At 38.2% G+C, this 22,700-nt stretch overlaps 2 protein-coding genes across 3 annotated transcripts in view; one reads left to right on the top strand and one right to left on the bottom strand.

The window, feature by feature from the left end:
* Positions 1–3,908: 3,908 nt before the first annotated feature.
* On the bottom strand, positions 3,909–17,703 carry rbpjl (recombination signal binding protein for immunoglobulin kappa J region-like). The gene is made up of 11 exons (XM_015010356.2): positions 16,969–17,703; positions 14,277–14,411; positions 13,788–13,858; positions 13,546–13,661; positions 12,379–12,556; positions 11,606–11,743; positions 10,463–10,575; positions 7,812–7,952; positions 7,525–7,680; positions 7,216–7,319; positions 3,909–6,243 (listed from the first exon to the last, which is right to left on the bottom strand). Exons 1-11 carry the CDS (start codon positions 17,208–17,210, stop codon positions 5,949–5,951), a joined length of 1,689 nt encoding a protein of 562 aa, XP_014865842.2. The 5' UTR covers positions 17,211–17,703; the 3' UTR covers positions 3,909–5,948.
* matn4 (matrilin 4) overlaps positions 16,626–22,700 on the top strand; it is a 27,983-nt gene continuing 21,908 nt past the window's right edge. For both annotated transcript variants that reach the window (XM_015010379.2, XM_015010368.2), the window contains exon 1: positions 16,626–17,021. The gene's annotated coding sequence lies outside the window, so the exon portion shown is untranslated. The remainder of the gene's footprint in view (positions 17,022–22,700) is intronic.

The following is a 22,700-nucleotide window of genomic DNA, read 5'->3' as shown; positions in this document are numbered from 1 at the left end:
TGTGTCTGCAGAGGCTCGTAAATTCTTTGAGCTTGTAGTCTTGCTCTACATATGACCCTCTGGAAATACAGGGCAACTTCCTCTGTGCACAGTCAACCAGTTGCACAAAACACAGACACACAGCATGTGCAAAGGTCCTGGATTAGCAGGGGATTATGCTCTAACACAAACACACACTGAGTCAGGAGAATTTGATCTAATTCCTTAAAACTCATCTGGACTGTTATTTGTCTAACCTTGTATTCAAAACTACATCTCCACCTGAAATTATATAACATTGACATTAGGAGTACATTTTAAACTTTAAGGGGAAGTTAGAGAAAGAGAAGTGGAGAAATTCTGAATAAGATGAAACATCCTGTGTCAGCTGGCTATCATCCTTTGGTTCAGTGTTTCAACAAAAACACACAGCACAACGGGGGAGTCAGAAATCCTTAAAAACAACCAACTTTATACTCCACCAACATATTCTGTTCAGTGGCAGAGCACAGATGGAAGGTCCGTCTGTATGTTGAGTGACTCTGATCAGGTGAAACTGTCATAAAAACTGCTTATATTTTACATAGTCCATGTTAAGAATTATGTTACTAAAAAGCACAGATAGCATGCAGAAGTTTTTTCTTTAACTTGAAGCATTGCCATCATGTAATCATCCATCATGTCTTTCTTTTCTGCTGTCATTTGACCTCTTTGCATGTTTTAGAGCATGACTTTTGTCAAAGCTGGAGGAACTAACAATTTATGTTTAAAATTTTAATAATCTGCAGCTGGAATTACACCCTAGAAATAACAAGTCACATCTTTTCAGCAGAATGATTTTACATCAAATTAGAATCATAAACTTATTGGTCATAAGTCTGACTCTGCATTCTGTGGTCATCCAGGGTCACAGACTCAACAGTAGCTGATTCAGCACTACAGCAACTGAATATGATTTACAACATATATCTAGCAAGATTTACAGTGAAACATTTGTGTAGTATGACTTCTGCTATGAGTAAAGTCTTGTTCTCCTTTTTCCCAGCCTTAGTGCTTTCACAACTTTCTCCTGTTCTTCATTCCAATCTTCCTCTTTTTAGTGTCTGAAAAGCATTCATTTCAACATTTTCCTTCTTGTTGGTCTATCTCTGTCAGATCCCGGTGATGACCTCCTGTAGCCACATTTTTTACATTTCTGCATCTATTAAATCTTAAAAAATTACAGCATGACACAAGTTACTCACACATTTTGTGGAGTTTGCACAGTGTGACATTTGAGTCCTTAACAATTATTGAAATCACACAGTGTGTAGTGGGCTTTGGCAAACAAGTGTCTCCTTGGAAAGTTAAAAGGTGTAAATGTATTTAGTCGTCTTTCTTTCAGCTGGTCTGTAATGTTTTAGTTTGAGTTGTTCTAGATCACATAAATTTGTCCCTGGATAATCTCTCTAAATAGTAGCTACTTACTCTTCATGCATTCTCCACACAACCCCACCATCTTCTCTGAGTCTCAAAGCATAAGTCACACTCTCACCTGGTATAATCTCTATTACCTGTCATTAGCATTCCTTCCATGTTTCCCATGCTCCATTTGCTTGAAACAATTATCATTCTGCTCATGTTTCTGTGAATCGTCTGCCAGGAGGATTCCTCACACAGACAGATCCTGTCAGTACCAAGAGCTGAACAGCTGCGAGCAACAAGAGCAAAGATGAGATCCACCTTCTGAGGAAACATTGCTGCACTTTTATGATGTAAAGTTTATCTACTGAACTGTATCTGATGTCAACACTTGTCTGTTGCTGTGTCTTGTTGTTCTGCTGAACCCCTTTACTCTTCAAGACAATCTATGGAGAAATGTTAAAGCTTTTTCTGTTTGTACCTTGGTAGCTATTTTAAAATGAAAATAATTATGTAATTTAATTTGTCTGCTCGTTTGTATTTTTCTTTTTTTGAGTTGCTTCTGTATTTTGGACTGATTTCTTGTCTTTTAACCTGCTGCCTGTCTATCACAGTGATGCTGAGGTGATGACATGCAGGTAGACGTCTGAGGCCGAGTAGAGCAGTGCTGGACAGTAGACTCCTTTATTCCACTGTAATAAACAAAAGGGAACCTGAGGGACCGGGGCCCCGTGACCACACTGTGAAGGATATGAGAGCTGAAACTGGAGGGCCCCTCTATAATACAGCTCCTGTACCCTCTCACACAGACGTGCACGTGTCTTTTCTATCAAGGTTCAAAATCGTTCTGTAATAGGTTTGAATCTTAAACCTGAAACTAAACTCACCAACTTAACCTTTCATTCACTGCTCAAACCACAGTTTTTCAGGTTTTAGGTTTTCGATAAGATGAAAAAACCCTATAAGTATTCAACTTTCTCTAATGGTTCTCTGTATTTTTAAGACATTTCAGAACAGTTGTGTCCCTGCCAAACATTGCACTCTAGTGGCAGATTTCTTTACTTACTGATGTCCAAACTTTGTTGTAAGAACTAGTACTTTGATTGTTTTACCTGCTGTCTTACAATGGATGAGATCAATTTGAATCAGAGTGAAATGTGTTGACCAAAGTGTCAATCCTGTGTCGTTCACCTCTCATCTAATGCTCAGTGGAGATAAGTAACATAATATCACATAAAACTAAGTTAAGCTGTCAATCATTAGCTCATTTTCTCAGAAGCTATTACAAGAACAAGTCATTATAAAGGGGTTAAGAAAGGCTACACTTAAACTAAAGGCTGTAAAAGCATTGAGCTAACACAGAGAAGGAAGTTAAGAGTTTAAATAAAGACTGTGGGTGTTTTACAGTTGATGGGAACCTCAGAATGGCCTCTTTCATATGACTTCTCATTGACCAGGATGAAGGGAAAATCGTGTGGGCCTTCACTATTTTGGGCATGTGAATCTTTTAGTTTGAAGTTTCTCCCACATGACAGAGATTAGCAGTTCAGCGACGCCACGGTCTTGTGTTTGTACCAGTCTCCTTCCTCCTTTCTCTCACACGTGTTTGTCTTGGTAATAATGAGGAAGAGGAGGAGAGGAAGGAAGAATGTGAGCAGGAAGATAGACTCATGCCTTTCTGTGCCTCTCAGACTTTCAACATGTGAGGTATGAAAGGAAGGTCAATGTCCCTTTACTCCCTCGCTTGCTTGAGTAATAGAAAAGTTATTCTGTTTTTTTTCCTCTTTTTGTGCCATTTGTAGTCATTTCATAGGCCAACATTAAACATGTCCTGCCCCATACTGTCACAGTGATGCACTGCCAAGAGCAGCAGGATATTTTTCCAGACATGAAAACATATTTTAGATAGACCAGAAAATATTATTAAAAATGTACAGATTGCCAAGGTACTGTACAAAACCTTTTATCTGGACAAAATCAAATTGGGCCGAAACAGCCAACAAGAATGTGTCCTTTAATACCAGATGCAACAAAGCCTCTTTTCTTCTACTTTTCCAAAAACATTTCTGCAATTTAAATAAAAAATGAGCTCCTTTGATATCCCGATAATGATTCATAATTTCCCTGTTGGCCTTGATGTGAGCTTTCATAAATGTTGCCAGAACTGCAGAACAACAGGAGCTGAACAAAGCATTAAATGTGTCCCACAGTGTTTTGTTGAGAAATGAATGACAAGATAATCATTAGAATCTCATGCAAATGTGAAACAGTGTAGAATTCATTCAAACAACTTAAAATATTTCAGTTTGGTTTATTTTATAGAGGCTTCGTTTTGAAAAGTTTCTGTTTTGAGAAGTTATTTTAACTTTCTTCATGAAACTTCTCACTGATTAACCAAACTTTTTGCTGCTGGTAAGAAACTGGTTGTTCACAAAACTACACTTCATAAGAAGAAAACAAGCAAACAAACAACCTAAACTCAGTAAACTCAAAGTTTGAAAGTGACTCTGATGAAGTAAAACTAGATGTTTTTGTTGGCAAAAAACAAGTCAGGCTTTATTAAAAATAAATCAAATGACTTGCAGTTTTTGATTGCAATCAGTCTGGCAACAACTGATCTGCATGATGAAAGAACATTGTTGGACAACATATCAACTGTTGAGATGCCGTGTTACAGTAAAAACAATTAGCATCCAGGATATGCAAAAAAGAATTAAGTGGAGAGCCATGTGGGAGGTCTTCTTATGCTTTTTCTGGAGGAAACAAAAGAGCTTTTTAGTTGCTCGTTTGACCAGAGACTTGATCACAATACCTTTTTAGGGAATAAAAAAGCCTAAGAAAAGAAAGCTTTGTTGGTGTTTGAGTTTTGCTGCAAAATGACACTTTGATTAACTGGATTAACAAAAAAGGACTGAGAACCTAACATTGCCAAGGGCTAATATTGTAGAGCGGTGGAAACAAATGGGATGTGATCCAAAAGATATCTGTCGTCGCTTTATTCTGCTTCCAACATTTCTGTCTAATGTGCAGCACAGCAGAAGATCAGAGGCAATTCCAGACGCAAATCCACAGAAATAATCCTTAAACTCATGAAAACACGGCTACCTGAGCAGCTTGACTTATCTGTTCACAAAGTTTGCAAAGAAAGCTTTTGAACAATCATTGGTAATCTAAAGTAATTATTGTCGTCTCAAGTTTTATACTGGGCTGGTCAATGCTGATGCCGGTACAAATATTAGGTTCCTGTAAAACAGATAGCACAGAGAATAAAGTGCTGTTAAAGATGAAGCTGATAGAGACCCAGGCTTACATGCTTATTAGATGCATGATTAATACAAATACAAATATGCAAAGTTGTGATATACTGTAGATATATTGATGACAAAACTTTATTCCACCAATTATTACACTGTTTAGTCAAACAGAAGCCTAAAAAACAACAGCTAGAATTTTCATGAGCACAAAACTGATTTAAGCAAATCACAACTAAATAACGAGTCACTATGAACTCAGCCAACAACAGTCCAGAGCCAAAATGTGTGTCTAATCAGATGTGAGCTGGATAAATCAAGGAGGCAGTAAAAACATTAGCAGCATTGGTGACATGGCACTGTTGTCTTTCATAACAGAACCTCTGCAAGAGGCACAAATCTCTCAAAGTAACACTTGGGTCAGTAGGGCTGTCAATGCCGTTGCAGCACAGTCAGCGCTGTAGGCCAACACCTAGAAGGTCTCTGGTTCACATCTCTCAGGGGCCGTTTTGTGTGGAGTCTGAATGTTCTCACCCAGTGTGACTAAGTTTTCTCCTCACCCAATTCCACTAAGAACCAAAATGCCACTGTAACTAAAAAACAAACAATTGCAATGTGTTGCATCTGCCTTTCATTTGAAACCGTTTGATCAGTTAATTTTCAGCTGATCTTTGGTTGTAAATACTGTTGCCTCACATCAAAAGGCTGAAACTGAACCATGTTTGTCTTACATGACTTTAAATTATTACAGCTGGGTCACAAACTAGCACATAAAAAGGTACAGATTACACTCTTGCTTCGTTCATTTCTCAGAAACTGAAGTTGAAAGCTGTTTCTAAATGGATCCAATAGGAAGCAGTTTATTCTCTCCACAGGCAGCCCTCAGATGGTGAGTCTGTCCCTTCAGAAACAACATCCTCTCACAGAGCGGTCAGCAGGTCTTTTGTTTCAAGATTTTTTTCTTCTTTTATAGACATTATAATATTATATTAGACATACCGAAATGTGTCTTTCTGATGGCTGCAAAAAGTGAGTATTTTCTCTCTGTATTCAACACAGATGAGCTTCCTGCAAGGTTTGAATTCAAATCTTTCCTTTGGATTTAGATCAAACCCACTGAAAGAACGATGTTAACAAATAATTACTACTTTTTTAAACCCTTCATTGGACACTCTTGTGTAAAATGGATTTCTGCAAGAACAAAGAAGCCTACAAAGGACTTCTTTATAGGCTTCTTTCATGTAAGTGGACCAGACTGCAGGCCTTATTTCTTTGTTTCATAATATTAAATTCAGCTGAGGACTGTAAACAAGCTGGTTAACTCTGCATGAAGAGGTGAAAATTAGTTCTGGTGAACTCTTGATGAATTGTCTCTAACAGGATGTCCTCCCCGTCCTCCTGACCTCCATCTGCCTCTCTGCCTCCGGCTGCTCCTCGGGAGGATGCAGGCAGGTGGAGCTCTGGGGTATAGGTGAAGCTGTAGGATGTTCGGTAAATGAGGCCGTCAGTTCTTATGAGCGACAAAGGAAGGGTGATAATGCGACGAAAACAGCGCCAGCTGTCACTATAAACCGAAACATCAGGGATGACGCAGAGCAGAGATTTGGGAGACCTAAAGAGAGAAAAGTGCATGAAACAGAGGAGTAAGACGTATGGGAATAAAAGCAAGAGAATAAATTATTCTTCTTCACATTTGTCACTTGATGTTGCTTGTATATTTCCACGAGTAGTGGATAGGATCACTGAAATAATTAGTGATCCTAAGATGGTGTATAATATTTATATTTAATGTGTTACAGCTCAAATGACAAATAAATTACAGCCAGGACTTTGTATTGTTATTATGGACAATTGTGTGTAAAAATTCAGTGAAAAGCAAAGTCATTTAAAAACCTTCCATAATTTACACAAAGTTGACAAAATGAAAGAACAAGAGTAGCGTAAAAATAAATGAAACCAAAGAAATAGTCATCTGTCATTTAAAGTGAAATTACACTTTGGGGCTGTGTGGTTATGAAAGGTCATGTTGCCGTCTGGCTGCAGCTTTTCGTACAAACAGCACTTTGTGGAGGGCTAAGTTATTCAAACAAGGCTTTCCTAGATACGGCCGAGCTGCTGGGAGGATTTCTGGCAGAAACTCGTGGTGAGGTGTCCTCTACCAGAGACCCTGAAGTATGACTCCCCAGCTCTTCAGGTGTGGGATCTGAGGCCAGTTCTTGCGTCAGAGGAACTGCTTTCATCCTGTGTGAGATTCAGTAAGAGGATGGATGGCTGTCCAGTTTCTGCAGACCCATCCTGTAAATTAAAAGCTCCCACAGAGGAGTTAAGTGGAGGAGTCTCCCTGGAGGCCGAGCTGAGCTCCAGGTTACTGATCAAAGTTTCTTTATACTTCAGGTCATGTAAAATAGATGACTGCTTGTTTCCAATATGACTTTTTGCATATGTCTTATTTCAGCAGCAATTATTTATCTTTTAACAATATCTCTTTACAGCTTCACTGACTTGCCCCATTTTAAAGTTTACCCAGTATTTCTCTGTTTACCTCCCTCCTGTCATAATCTGGATTTCCCCTTATTGAACTCACTTGAACATCGTCTCAGCTTCTCTGTTCCCAAACAACATCTTGAGGTGAGGGCTGAAGTTTTCTCCATGGATCTCCAGCATGGCAACATGTCCTCCACCATTCACCTTCAAAAACATGCAGAATTTATGAAGAATATATTTTTTATCTCAGATATTTGTTCCCTTTTATATTAGGCTAAATAGAACCACAGATTAACCCATTTAAATAATGCTGATGTCTGTAGTGTCAACATGTAACTAGATGAGGTGAAACTGATTTAAGAAGATCTGTGGAAATATTTTTTAAGAAGTCATGTTCTGACAAACTCACCTCTAACCCATTAATAACGGGAAAAGGACTGACTGGAGTCTGAATGCAGGCCAAACCCTGATTAAAGGTGAATTCAACCACTTCCACTCCAATGATGGTCCAGCAGGATCCATCGTTTAGCACCACCCTGCTGGAGTCTCTGATGCTGGACGGAGCCTCATCAGAGTAAAGGTGGAGGAGACGTCAGAAGACAAGTTGACATAAAGAGATTGAGATAATGAAAAAAATTAAAGATAATGTAAACGGAGCATAGAAAGAAAGGAAAATAGAGTGAGGTGATGCTTTACCTGGTGCTGTATGATGGTATCATTCAACAGGCACAGATAAGAGTTGGGATTGTCTCTGAACTGAAAGGCACACTTGTGTAGCTGAGAAACGGGTTCGTCCACGTCTAAGATGGCGTGCTGCTTGTTGACCTTCCGGATAACCTGAAGGGATCAAAAAATTCAGGAATGTTTTCAGACCCTCAAAGATAATTTCTGCAGAAAAATAAAAAAATCGAATTCCTGTGATTGCAAGTTTAGTAAGCTAAAGGAACAAGTTGAGATTTTACTAAAAACGCCTCACTTAACTTTTTAGTGGTGCATTAGAGCTGTATCCAAACATTTACATGCAGTAAACCTTTCACCAGCTCACAGCTGGGCAGAGGAGCTTCCTGCAACTCATGTTAGGCAGGATGGGGCCTGCATACCCTGAGCTATTTAAAAAAAAAAAACTAACTTATTTCATTCTGGACATCTTACAATAATGTAATCAATTTAAGTCATGGAAACCCCAGACTTGAGCATGGCTTAATGGAAATAACTCAATATCCCTTTGTTCTGGTCAGACAGGCTGCTGTAAATGAATTAGACATAGCAGACAGTGCAGTGTTTTGCTCTTGTCACAGTTCTGACAGCTGAGAGGTGCCTGTGCATCCCATGTTATCCTTGTAGTTGAGGCAAAGTAAAATCAAAGCATAATCACAAAGGCAGCCTGTTAAGCTGCCTTTTACGCTGCTATTCACTCATGTTTGCTACATAATGCTATCATTTAGTTTAAAAAAACTTACTCACTAGCAAGACAAAGTCTCTCTGAGTCATTTCTCACAAAAAGGCCAAGACTGTTTTATGAGGTTTAAAAATGTAAATGTTTTTGAATATTGATGGCTGTACAGAAATATTTCCTTTTACATAATGGTTTGGATTTCCTGGCAATAATGGATATTAAGAGGACAAACATGTAGATGGCAAGAGCAAAGAGAAAGAGTTGTTGCAGAGTGGCTTCCTGGGAATAATAGTTGCATCGCAAATGAAAAGTTATAAGCTTGGCGCCATCTTCCTCCACTGATGCAGGATAATGTGTTGCTGAGCAAGCAGTCTATCGATCTGCAGTGTTATGAGTGTGGCTTGTAAGTGTAGCTCTTATGTAAAAGCACTCTGATTGGTCAGTATGTCCAGGAAATTACTAAACCACATAAGCCCATAGCAGCTGTGTGTCTCATCCATCCCTCTCTGTTCTTTCTCATCTGTAGTTATTGTTGTCAAGTAGGGAAAACATTGTTTGATTTAATAATTTTGATGATGTATGTGTGCATATTAATATGAACAATCAATGTTTATTAAGGGAGCTAATAACAATCTCAAAATCAAGTTTGCCTATCCAGTCAATTAATAGAAATATTTCAGTCATTTAACTTTGGTAATTTCATGTTTTAGGTCCAGATCGTAAATATTAACAGCCGAGAATTAAAACCCCTCTGACTCCACAGCTCACAAGATATTAAACATGTTTTAATACTTAAATCTGCTGATCTGGTTGAACTTCATGGTCCATACATCCAACCTTAGACATCTGGGAGAAAACCACTAAAGGAATCAGAGCCAACAATCTTGTCACGCTAACAACTTAGCAGGCAAAATTTCTCTAACTTTAAACAAGCTGTGCAGTAATAGGGATCGACTACAATAACATATAGAGGTGTAGCATGAGGGTATAATTTAACCGACTTCCACAGGACCCACAGCAGAGTGTGTTGTGTCAGCAGCTCAAGGGGTGTAAGAAAAAGGTCTGTTCAGCAAAAAATGAGGGACTCTGCTCAGACATTTATCTGAGTACGGAATAAATTGGATGATGGGAGAAAATGGAGAACTTTTTATGGGACTAAATGTTCACATAACCATCTAAGGGTCAGAGTTGATATTATGTTAGGATGAAGGGATAGGAGCCATTTTAAATGCTCTGCAATTACAGAACAAGGACAAAAACAGAGTGAGAGATTATTCTTTTCAAATTTTCCCAGGCTACTCATTAATCATAATTGCTACTTATAATAAGGGGTAAGGATAATATTTTGATGGAAACTCTCAATAGACACATTTTCTCTTGGTTGCTTAGGATAAAAATTTGAGCTAAATAAGGATATTCAAAATATGATCATGTTAGCGTATTTGTATTCAGAGAAAAGGAACCATAGCATCTAAAAAAACTGTTTCTAAATACAAGATTAAACTGACATTAATTATGTTTTTGTACCCTTAACAACAATAAGTTAATGACAAAACTATAATCCAAAACATGAACTTATTCATGTCCACTGCACTGGACACACACCTGTTACTTTCAGCTGTTTTCTTCATGTCACTTCAAAATGTCCTTTTTTCTGGTTTAGTCTAAATAATCTTTTATTCCTGCAGGTTTCATTCCAAACTCTGCACAGTATGAATATTTTCATAAGCTCAAAATTTCTATGCTGTTCTTGTTGAAATATGTCCAAGTTTCTCTTATATGACTGATCCTATTTTGGTAATTTAATAATTCAGAAACCTTTTGATGTAGCTCATTCACACTACAGTATTTAAAGTGACAGTTCTCTTTTAGGAAACAAAGCATGACAGCAAAACTGAGGTCCTTGCCCTAAATCTGCATGTGTGCGTGTGTGTGCGTGTGTGTGTCTTACCATGGGTGGCAGGGCAACTCCTGACTCAGTGCAAATGAACTGGACCACAGAACCATAACAGATGAAGCCTTCACTCAGCACAATCCCGCCCTGGTCAGAACGCTGGTCATCCACTACAAACACACAAGAACTTTGTGTGATTATTCATAGAAATGTTTCCACCATCTTTTCTTATTAAACCTTTTTAATTTCCATACAGTAGTGTATTTTTTGTGACAGTAGGAGTGATGTGGAGATGGTGTGAGGCGTGCTGATGGATGGTCACTTGAGGCTGAGGTTTTGGCTGTGGGAGGTCTGCGCTCTCGAAGCATCATGCTACATAAATAACCTGAGGGGGGAAAATGCTGATGAATACCTGCTTACACATACAGCGTCTTTATTAACGCGGGGAGGCTGAATTATGAGGTGAGCTGTCTGATAGCTGAAGGTAGAACTTTGATGCTATTTTACTACACAGATATTTGCTGTTAGACCTCATGAGTCAACATTTCCGTGAAGATGAATATACATTTTGGCACTTTACCATACCAACCTTTATTCTGTGTTTTTTAATTTTGATTTTGTTTCTGTTCAACTGTTGGATGCATATTTCACCATCCATATTTATTGGCAATCCTTAGAAAAACCACACAAAAAGCATAAAAATGACAAAGACTCATGTTTACCTTGTCACCAGGCATGCTAAAGATGTGCCACAGGTACAAAACACTGGAATGAAATGGCTTAATTACCTCCTCCTTGTGTAGATAAGATCTCCAGAGCCTTGCTAATGACCTAATTATTCTATTCAGGTGTGGTGCAGCGGAGGCACATCTAAAAGTTGCAGGACAGCAGCGCTTGAGGACTGGAGTTTGACACCTGTGCTCTAGAGAGATTGATTAATGAGAACTTGAGAAATTTTTGCATAGTATTGTCCATACCTACTAGAGCATCCAATATTCAATATAAAATATCTCTTTGTTGAAGTCACGACTTAGTACTCAGATTATTGTCTGACTCCACTGAGATGCTGGCAGAATACAAGACGCATGACCACGTCATAGAAATCTCATGTTTTGCATTCAAAGCTTTTTGGATACAAAAAGCTTTGAAGGTACTTTACAGGTAGCACACCAGCAGTGACACACACTCACACACATTTACCCATGATGATGGTGAAGGCTGTCCACTGTCTGGCGCTGGCTATGAAAGCTCCTCTGTCCACTGAGAGGTAACGAGTGCTGACCGTCTGTGAGCGTAAACGGTTGAACAAAGCCACTTTGGAGCAGGAGGATATACACACTGGGAATACATAAAGGCACACTGTCAGACACACTACACTTATTCATACCTCAGGTCTTTCTGTGAAGAGTAAGAGTTTACATTTTGATATTTCATGCATTGTTCCCATCTCCTGCTGTAATGAACAGACCATCATGATGGCTGTGCACTGATTGTGATGACAATGCACAATCAATGATGGCTGTGCACTGTTAGACCCCTAAAAAACTGCTTAATAATAAAAGTTATTGTCATGGTTGAAAGAGTCTGCATATTATGAATCTTCACCATTTCAGTAAACTCTGGTTCACTGGTTAAGCAACACAAAATAAAAGCCATACATTGAGCTGTAAAACCAAACGACTGAAGAGGGTCAAACTTTTAAGCAAATTAGCCTCTGATTAGTCTCAAAATTATTTCACACTGATGTGGGTATTTATGTGTGAGTATACCCAGAAAAATACATTCTAAATTCAATAACTTTAATTCAAGCTAATTCTTTTCTCTATACTGATTTTCTTGTCTTCCTTTCTACCTTAATGCTTTGTTGCTCATTGTACAATTTGTACATCATTCTACTGTTACAAATTTACTTTGTTGAAAAAGTAAAGTAAATAAAAACAGATGGATTTCCTGGATTGAAAAGCGTGACTCACAGTCAGCATTCTTCATGGACTGTCTCTTCTGGGAAGGTTTGGAGATCACTTTGATCATCCTGCTTTGGAAGGAACCCACTTCCTGTCTGTTGCCTAAAAAAAGTCGCAGCAGCAGGCAAAAATGCTTCCTCTTGTCCTGGTCGGAGATGAAGAGGGACTTTGCACAAGCAAACAACTGCTGCAGAAACAAAGACAGTCAGTGTCAAAACGAAAAAAAAAAAAAAACAGAAACATGAACTAGAACTTACTGGGATAATTCAGTCTCAAACTATTCTTATCTCTAAACCAGAAAAACAAAAGCAGGAGTACAGCTTTGGTTTTTTTTCTCAGGCAACCGTATGCTGCTGTAATTACCCATGCGTCCATCTGGACACCCAGATGCCGTTTCCAGCTCTTTCTGGAGGATCCCAAACAGTTTCCAGAAGGGTTTTATAATCCCTCCAGCAAATTCTGGGCCTGCTCAAAGTTTACCTGATTCAAATGACTTTGATAGCTCCTCAGCATGTCGTTAAATGCTGTTGAATCCTGTTAATCACCTGTTAATTCAAGTTGCTCTACAGTTTACCACTTATAAACAAAACATCAAGATACTTGAACTTCTCCCTTTGAGATGGAGTCTAACCTCCAACCAGCAACTCGTGATTTCAGGGTTGGGATAATGGTCACTTGTCCATTTTGCACTCTACTGCAAATTGCTCCAGGACACAAAGGAAGTCATGACCTTTGACCCTTGGGGGACTGTGTTGTAAACCTTCTCCAGATTCACAAACACATGTAGACCAGACAGCCAAGCTCCCATGAATCCCTCTGTGATTCTGGAGGCCTAAAGATCTGGACAACTGTTCCCAGGGGCAGGATGAAAGTGCCTCTGCTCCTCCTGAGAACATGGTGACCGGATCAAGGAACCGACGTCTGAACCGGCTCCTCAAACCATGAGCATACCTTTTAATTTCTAAATAAATGTTCTTGAAGCCAACCAATATTATTTATTATCTAAAAATTCTTTTCAATACCAAATAAAGGCCACTAGAGCCAACAAAACATAAAAAAGAAAATGATTTTGATGGTTGAAGTTAGATAATATTGGTGCCAAAAAAAAAGTATTTGGGAACAAAACATGAATTCTAACACCACATTTGTGCAAAACATAGATCATAGCTTCCTCACCCTTGAGTTTGGTTGCTCATCAAAGAGCAGCTTGAATGCGTCTGCTTGTGACTGACTGGAGCTGTCCAGACACATGTATCCACATATCCGATAAACTGAGTCCCCATAACCTCCCGCTGCAGGACAAGTGGTGAGAGAAAAGTAGGGAATGATGGGGTGGTAGGAAGTCAGACAGAAGAAGAAATAATTTAGATTGAAGAGGATGATTTGACATCTTAACTTAAATGTTTTTGTCACGTCACCTTTCAAATGGTCCTGCATGACTCTCCATCCATGACCGCTGATATAAACACAAGGTGGAGGGCAGAAAAACCTGATGGGGATGTGGGAGTTTACATCAATATAAATATACAGGCAGTTTGTACACTTTTACGCACATTTTAATAACTGTAGTGAATTTTTTCTCAGGTTGTAAATATGCTCTTACTGTCTCTTATTTCTTATTACGAGTCAGACATTTTATTCATGTTTTACTCTTATCTGCTTCTTCCTAAAACTCTAAAATTAATAAGCATATTATCAGAGTTTTTAGTCAGTTTTTCCTGCAGTTCAAAGCAGGAACATGTCCAACAGGTTCAAAGAGGCTCTAATGTGTCATGACTTCACATTAGATAAAGGTTCAATGACCAAATGGGGGGTTATTTCTAGTTAGCCATACTGTTGAATTTTTATTTCTGTTATCTTTTGTATTGCAGAATGCTTTTTTCAATACCAGAGACACATTACCAGACCTTTTCTCGTTGCCATAAGACTTCTGAGCAACCTTGGCGTGCAGGATGGTGACGCTCTGGTCTGCATGAGCTTCCCGTTTTGCGTCTCTCGCTCCACCCAGAAGATGACAGCCTTGAAAGCCCGGGTCAAGTCTCCTGATTGGATGACAATGGTGTCAGTAATATACAGCCACAGAGTGTATTATTTGTACATCTATCCCTTTCAGTTTTTTATATTAATTGGTCATGATGGAGCTGCATAGCAAATATGTTGCTTTCCAATATTTTGAAGCAAATAAAATACTTTCATGTTGGAAAACCTAGTTGAATCTAGTCAAATTATATTGCTTTTTAAAAAGTCTTTTTTTGTCCTCTTGGCATGAATTTGGATTAATAAAATGTGAAAATTGAATTGAATTTCACAACATTGCATAAACAAACTGAATGTTACGCTAAAATGTTCAGGTTAGTCCTCCTTCAGATTTCCACATGACTCAGCATTGTTTGTTCTACTAAACAATGACACAAAGGTGACACAAAGGTGACCCACCCCCACCTCTGACCCATCCACCAAACCTACCACACTCCTCCCCACCATTCTTGTCTGCCAAACCTCTCACATACTTCTCTGTCTTGCTTGACTTCCTTAAGTAGTACCATTGTGTTATATCCTTCTTTCAGATCTACAAAAACAGTAAATCATCTGGACTCCTCTAGAGTCTACAGCAGAACTCTCACTGACCGTTTACTGTCACTTTTCTTCTCAACCCAGCTTGAATAAATAACTCTTTCTTCATTATCAGCTTCTATCTCCTCTCCATCTGTAGTCACAATAGCTCTGCACATTAACTCAGGTGTGTTAATAATAATAATAACTTAAAACTGATTTTAAGTTTTCCATTTGTTCGTGGATTTTCTGTTTAGTTTAGCTTAGTTTAGTCTGTTTAATCAGTGGATTTTCTGCTCAACAGATTTTCAAGTAGATCAGTTAAGCAGTAACTAAGGGTCAAATTGTTATGTTAGGCTGCTGTTACATTAACTGTGTTTTCTCTGCACTGCAACAAAGTAATAAGGAGGCAGAACCAAAGAAAAGTCCCAGAGGCCTGGACTCTGGAATGTTACTCATAATGAAATCTGTCAACACGAAAAGAGGAGAGAAGAAGGCAGGATTTTAAAGAACAACAGGACAGATTTGAATTGTATGAATGATGGTTGAATAGAAAAGACATGACTGTTTGTTTATTTGTAGATGTAACTTTCATCCCTCAGGACAAAACCATGACAATCTTAAAAACTAACATAGAAAGAAGCATATATATATTATTATTATTTTTTTTATTGCTGACAGAATAGAATATGACATATTTACATAAACAAAAAGTCAGTGTGCTACAATTTATTTTTGTTGCATTTATGTGACCAAAAACTTTAACTCAGAATACTGAACAAAGTTTTCTGAAAATGTTAACACAGAAAAGCAAACAGAACAAGACCTGGGCAGACAACTGCCCTAAGTAGGAAAACATTTACATGTTCAATGTGTCAACCTGACTTTCATAAAGAGAGAGGGGGAAGGAAAACATAGACAAAAAAATGAAATGTTTCTTTCACCTTTTCCAGCACACTGATGTAAATCAGAGCAGCCTGCTTTACATGTTTGCTTTCTGAGTCATAAAGAACATTTTGCCAATGTTTGAGGGCATTCCCATTCACCCTGTTTAAACCTGCGTGGATGTAGCTGTTAGTGTGGTCAGTCACCAAGGTGATAGTCACCTCTTCAAAAGGTCAAAGAACAGCAAGTTAGGAGCTCAGACCTCCTGGAGAAACACTGAATGGGCTGAGGACAAAGCAGGTGGGGGAGGGGGAGAACGACCTCCTACCTCCAGAAAGTAAATATTCTGCTGCACTTATTGCTCTAGTCAAGAGTTTCAGTGATACAAGCATGCATCTCTCTCTCTACATATAAATATATAGATATAATTCATATCTATCTATCTATCTATCTATCTATCTATCTCATTGCATCATTATTCATCATTTTATCATTATGCTACAGTTGCTTGTAATTTAAACATAAGATGGATATACAGATGGAATGAGCTGGTATCCTATGAAGCTGTAAGAATGACAGAAAACATGCTAACAAAATGCCTCAGACCTGCAGCGGTTCTAGACACAGGCCAACAGAAGTGGCTCACTTATATGTTAAATGATGAAACATTGCCCTGCTTTTTGTTTCATTCGTTTTAATTGCCCTGTAAACAGCAATTTATTCACACATATATTTATTATTATTGATACTTCAATTAGAGATGAATTGTACAAGTTTATGTTCGCATACACCTCAGAAAGATCGTAGTTGCGAACCTGGTTACTGGTTCACCTCTGCTCCAAACTCTCCTCAGCTCTCACTGATATTCGTATTTTAGCAGGGGGTGCGGTCTCCCCCTCCCCTAATTTTCTCCTGGGATCCTAATACCTCAACTCAACTCAACTCCTTCATTCCATCGGTTCCTAAATGAGAGGTTAGACCTTCAGCGCATTTTCACGTCCAAGCGCTCATTCCTCACGGTGCGGCAAGGGTTCCTGTGACAAAAGCTTGGGATACTTTGAACCGCGACCTTACGGCCTCTGACCCGGGGAAACCGTTTTTTGTTGTGTGCAAATTGCTTTTTGTTCCGGAGGTGAAGAACCTCGGTGCTAACCGGCCTACCTGTCCCATCCGCCGGTCCGCGGTGCGTCGTGCCCAGGCATCAGCGTCCCCAGGTGAGTGAGCGGGTTTGTCGGGTCGGGGGGAAGTGGGAAGGTGGGGAGCAGAGCGGAGTCTGTATGGGAGAATATCGCCTGCTGCATGGACGTTTCTGACAGACCGAGAGAGATTTGGGTTAATAATCTGTCGAAAAACGGGGAACATCCTAAGACCATTTTAGTATCATTTACCAACGCTTTTTGCATAAGGAGAAAATCTTGTGCAGCTTAAAAAGTATGAATCTTTTCAGATATTACAGATTCCAAGTGGTTATTGTGGCTTGTTTTGTTTATTATTGTTTTTACCAAATAACTTTACACATTTTTAATATGTTCCTGTTTCGATCTAAGGACTAATAAATAAAGTTGACAAATATATTTTTATTTTTTATTTTTTAGCAAAGTGGTGCTACTATTACTCTAAGGCGCAAAAAGCTGACACATTTTTGATATTTTCGAAATTTTGAAAGTGGATAATGATGCTGCTGTAGAGTTTGAAAGTTTGTGTTTGAATGAATGAATGCAAGTGAGTGAGTGAGTGAGTGCAATGCTCTAGGTTCCCACTGGTTGCCTGGAGGTGACGCTGTGTACAGGCAGCATGAAGGTGGTGGTCAGAAAGTCAGACTGATTAGTCAACCTGTCTAAGCAGAAACAAATAAATATACATCAAACTGAAACTGAGTCTACACCCACATAGGCAGATGAATGGCCATTGGATCCAAGATTCTGTTGACCATTATAAGCAATTGAGGCAATTTTATATTTCTGCATCTTTGCAAATGAGAATGAGGGAGGAAAGTGTGAAATTGGTTGTCAAACCACTTTGCTCCTTATTTCTAACCTCTAATTAAACCATAGCCAATATTAAGTGTTGGGCTTTGCTATCAGCAGCAGTGTTAAGCTATCAGAAACTCTTTCTTTTATCAAACCAAGTATGACTTGGAAGGGTATTTTTAAATGTAACCTTTTTGCTTTTGGATGTTGCTTATAGGTTCAAACAAGGCGTTGAATTCTGACTCAGGTAGATCTATAGGAGCTCAGCAGGTATTTCAGTGAGATGGTTGAGCTGGTAGAGCTCCAGTAAAACAGTCAGGCAGTCAACAAAACTGCTAACAGTAGCAGAGTCAACATCTGCTTCCAATCTAACGCCACTAACAAGAAGTGCTGTGTGTTCATCTGTATATGCGCTCCAGCTGTCACTCAAATCTCAAATCACTAAAAAAATGGTCCAGTGACTGGGAGACTGTCTCTGTTCTCCTTCCTATCTGCCCACAATTACATCAGAATATCTTTTTGCATCAGTGTGTATGAACACATGGTCTACATCTTTGCTTTTCTTTTTCATCTCAGCTCCAAACTGTCTGTCAAATCTACAGAGAACTCTTTTTTTTTACTTCATCTGTACTTGCCGTTCCTCTCTTTTCTCACCCTCTTTACTCCTGCTTTAATTTCCGCTCCACTTGAGAGGATCATCTTACATCATACTCAGTGGGCAAACAAGGGAGAATATTATCAGAGTTGTTCTTCAGATATCAACTCACAAGACCATAAAATAGAAGTTAAGATTAATTGCTCTCTTATAAATGGATACAATCTACAACACTTGCTCCTACATTTAAAACAATTTTATATCTTAACCATCATAATTATATTCTTATATTTTTAGACATGTAATCCCAGCCCTGTAATTGGGCCACTTCTGTTCTGCAGGGGAAGTTGCAAATTTTTTTGAGGTGACGGGTATTGGTGGCAGGAAGCACTTTGATGGACTCATTGTCCAAAGAGTTTAGTACTTATTGGACAAGTTTTAGATTTATGGACAATGACTTATGGGCTTTTGATGATATTTGGAAAGGAATAACTTGATTTTTGAGCAAGCCTAGACTTATTGAATGGGTCATTATTTCAAGATAAAGAAAGTGTGTCACTCCTGTCCATTGAACACTTAAGTGGCTTTCAGTATCTGTTTAGCCTCTAAAATCTAAGAGGAAGGAAAAACACTCTTAAAGCAAACAGTGTAAGAGAAATGTCCAATATGACAAGCTTGAAACTTCCATTTATGCAAAAAGTATTGCACATTCCCCTGTTGCAACTGTAACATCTTGAAAGTCCATTGTGCATAATTTTTTTCACAGCTGGCTATATAAATTCAGCATTGCAGCATCAGTGTTGTTTAGTCTTTGTGGTTCTGGGATTTTATTTTAGGTTTTGTCTGAATTTAATTGTACTTACAACTTTCTGTATTTTCTCTTTTTTAAGTGCATGCATTATAACTGCTTTTGAGAAAAATATAAACAATTTGCACTTATGCTATCGCAGATGGTTTCCCCTGTGAACTTGCATTTAATATTCGTGCTTATGCCAAATTAAATGTAAATAAGTAAAGAATGGGTACCAGGTCACTGTGTTATGCATCCTATAGACATTTTATGTGATAGACAAACACAAAGAAGGCACTGAAGGAAAATGACATGATTTTATATCTTTATATCTTTCTAATCAACAATCTAAAAAGTGTGGACTTCATCCAAGAATCAGACAACAGCTGTGTAATTTGATTTCAGATTAGGAACAGCTGTTCAGTGAAGGCTCAGACGTTTGTACTTTACTGAAGCATAATGCCTCAGTCTAAGTCTATATCTTCATCTAATTGAGAAATTACAAAAGGAAAAGATGTCTTCCATACAATCTGACTGATCTCGAGTTCTTTTGTAGAAAAAAAATAATCAAAGGAAAACATAGTAAAGAAACATAATACATGTATTACTTATTGTATTTTCTCTTTTGCTGTACAGGCTACTAGCAATATCTTTTAGGGTTATTTTAATAGTTCAATATCATTTCAAAACTCGTTAGCTGGCGTTGCAGGGCTACGTCTGTGTAGCTTTGATAAGTTATGATCCTTTGTCACTTGATGTCATTACATCCTGCTCTGTGGAGCTTTAAACCAAAACAAAACTACAGACACAGACTCAGGCACTTAGACTCCCGCAAATCGATCTGACAGAGAGTCAAAATGAACATTTACTCACCTTGTCTGTTATCATCTGTGATGTCCACTTTATCCATGACAGCCTTTGCTCATTTAGGATTGGGTGCACTTCAGGTTCATGGTCTCTCTGTGTTGACAAAGGTTGTGTAGAAAATCTTCAAGCCCAACTGTACAAGACCCAGTTGTTTATGAGATGGTCATAAATATCAATATTTAGTTGGACTGGCATATGTATGCCAGGCCAAGTTTTATTCTGGCAGAAAAATAATGCCTCCTCTGTGCTACACCGGGTCCAACGGCTTTGTAATTTGACTCATGCAGCTGTTGACTTAACTTAGCTTTAGGTTCCAGTTTGATGGTCTGCTGAAATCTAATATTTGTTAATCCTTCTATATGTACAAAACACACATCCTCTGTAATTATTAAAATGAAAAAAGAAAGTGTCCATCCAAAGATAATGCATACGAGAATCAATCATTCTTTGCACTCATTTGCAGCCAAGCAAAATCAGGTCATGGCTCTTACTGTCTGGTGAGGAGGAAAGATGTTCTTCCGCTTCTTGGTTCAAGAGCTATTCTTTTGATTTAAAGTGAACAAGTTTCTAGTGCCAAAGATTAATTTCCTCTAATTCCAGAATTCCCAAACACTGCAGCGACATTCCATCCTCGCTGTGTGAAGAACTGCATTAATTACTTTCTGCAAAATGTCCATCTGACCATGAACTGATCCATGTGATGGTATATTAGTTCAGTCTACAGTAACAGGAACTTTGATGGAAAACAAATGTGAGAGTGTGTTTCTGTTTGCTCTGCATTATGAGCTTATTATCTAGTTTCAGTGTGTAAGAAGTGTGTGGTGTGCGTGTGTGTGGTTCAGTCTGTATACCTACAGAGATAATCACCTGTTCCTGAACTGCTTCTTTCTCACACACACCTTTCTCTTTAACAAACACACATATTTGAAGACTACATTTTTCACAAATAGGATATTCTGTCTTTTTTATAGTTATTAAGTCAGTCTAATGTACAATACATGACTTTAAGGCATTTTATTGTGAGAAAGTGATTGTTTTATACTGAAGAAAAGTGTTGCTTTTAAAAGTTTTTGAATGGAAACATGTCAAACAAACAGAAAAGAAATGGGCACAAAAAAAGTTGCTTATCTTATCTAAAACCTGGCCGTAGACGGGACAACAGGAAAAGTCTATCCTGGAGCTAATCTTTCTATCCAACTCTGTAACATTCTTTATTTTTGAAGTACTGCATACAGATCCATTTAAAGAAATAACAATAGTAAACTGTAAACTTTGTTTAAAAAGGGACAGTTTGCATGCAGCTCAAACCTATTTTATATGCTGCACCAGGTTATAGCATAATCTAATTCATATCTATCTGCAGGATGAAATTATAATTACAATCATATTATTAGAAAGTTCATTCATTATTTTCAGGAACTAATTTCACTTATAACTAATTATGCACAGAGTTATGTTTAAGCATTTAGTTCTTAATTGTGATACTTCTCTGCTTATGTGGTCTTGGACATGGCAGCAGGATGAAACTGTAAAACCATCCTTATGGATTTGAAACAACACTCTCTGCAGCAGGTCTGCCATACTACTTATATCCACAGAGGTGACACACGTGATAAGTTTGCTTCCTTTGCAATGGTGTGTTTACATTCATCTTAAAGTGAGACATCTCCTGCAGTGTCTCCAGCTGCTAAACACTTTAGAGTGTTTAGCAGCTACTCTTTTTTTTTTAGTTAGCAACAATTTGAACTCAAAATAACAATCTTTGTGTGAAAAAGCACACTTGCATTATTTACTGCAATCCTGAGTTATCTGTAAAAGTGTTTTACTTTATTTGCGTAAAGAGATACCAGAGAAACACCTTAGATTTAAAGACAAAAGGTGCGGGACTTTACATTTAGGTAATGGTCTCATATAAGTAACATGCAAAATAATTAAATGTGCTCCTCTAAAACCCTGTTAGATTCAAAATTCACTACTAAATCAGCAATCTGTAAAGCATGCCAGAAGAAGAGTAAGTTACAACCCAGTTACATGAGACATGGACCAGCATCTTGTTTGTACAACTTAATCTGCAGGAGAGTCAAACTGAAGTTGGGGTCAGCTCAGAGTTTGTTTCACGCAGTGGTTGTATAGTTTGAGTGGACATGAGGGAAATATTTTTGGGAAATCTGTAAAATCTATCCACTTGCTTAGCTCACAGATTTGAGTGTTTATGCTCTCTTTTCTGATATTCAAGTAAGTGAAGATTTGTGTGTTCGATTAACGTTAAACCAAGCAATTGGCAGATGGGATAAAGTGGTTAAATAGCAAATGGCCTGCAATTGTATTGCTACTTATCAAGTCTAGAACAGCAAAAACTGTACTGTGCAATAGCCCTTTAATTTCAGAGGCTAAAATATGAGATACCAGTTTCAGAGTCATTCACCTCTTCTGTTTATGAGTGTATTTCCTAACAGAGGCTTCCTACACTGTGTATAACAGAGAACAGCGTCTGCACATGTATAATTATACCAAGATTTGGTCTGACTAGTCAATAAATCACATCAACAGTCTTATCTGTAAGACAAAAATGTACAATACACTTTTCAGAGTTCAGCAATGTCTGTAACTCCAAAAGAGTTTACTGAAAAGTTTTCTGCGGTCAAGCATCTCTGAAAAGTAATCTAAAACA

This window comes from Poecilia mexicana, unplaced genomic scaffold (assembly GCF_051168715.1).
Source record: "Poecilia mexicana isolate PSO_F unplaced genomic scaffold, ASM5116871v1 scaffold_5, whole genome shotgun sequence".
In the NCBI taxonomy this organism is placed as follows: domain Eukaryota; kingdom Metazoa; phylum Chordata; class Actinopteri; order Cyprinodontiformes; family Poeciliidae; genus Poecilia; species Poecilia mexicana.
This window is presented reverse-complemented; position numbering and strand designations above follow the sequence as displayed.

Excerpts from the sequence above, each read along its gene's own strand:
- rbpjl (XM_015010356.2), bottom strand. The coding sequence starts at position 17,210 with ATGCAAAAAGCGTTGGTAAATGATACTAAAATGGTCTTAGGATGTTCC. Across the intron at positions 10,576-11,605 it reads AGCCTTCACCATCATCATGG|TGGATGACCAGCGTTCTGAC; the intron begins GTAAATGTGTGT and ends GTGTGTTTGTAG. Across the intron at positions 7,320-7,524 it reads CCGTTATTAATGGGTTAGAG|GTGAATGGTGGAGGACATGT; the intron begins GTGAGTTTGTCA and ends ATGTTTTTGAAG.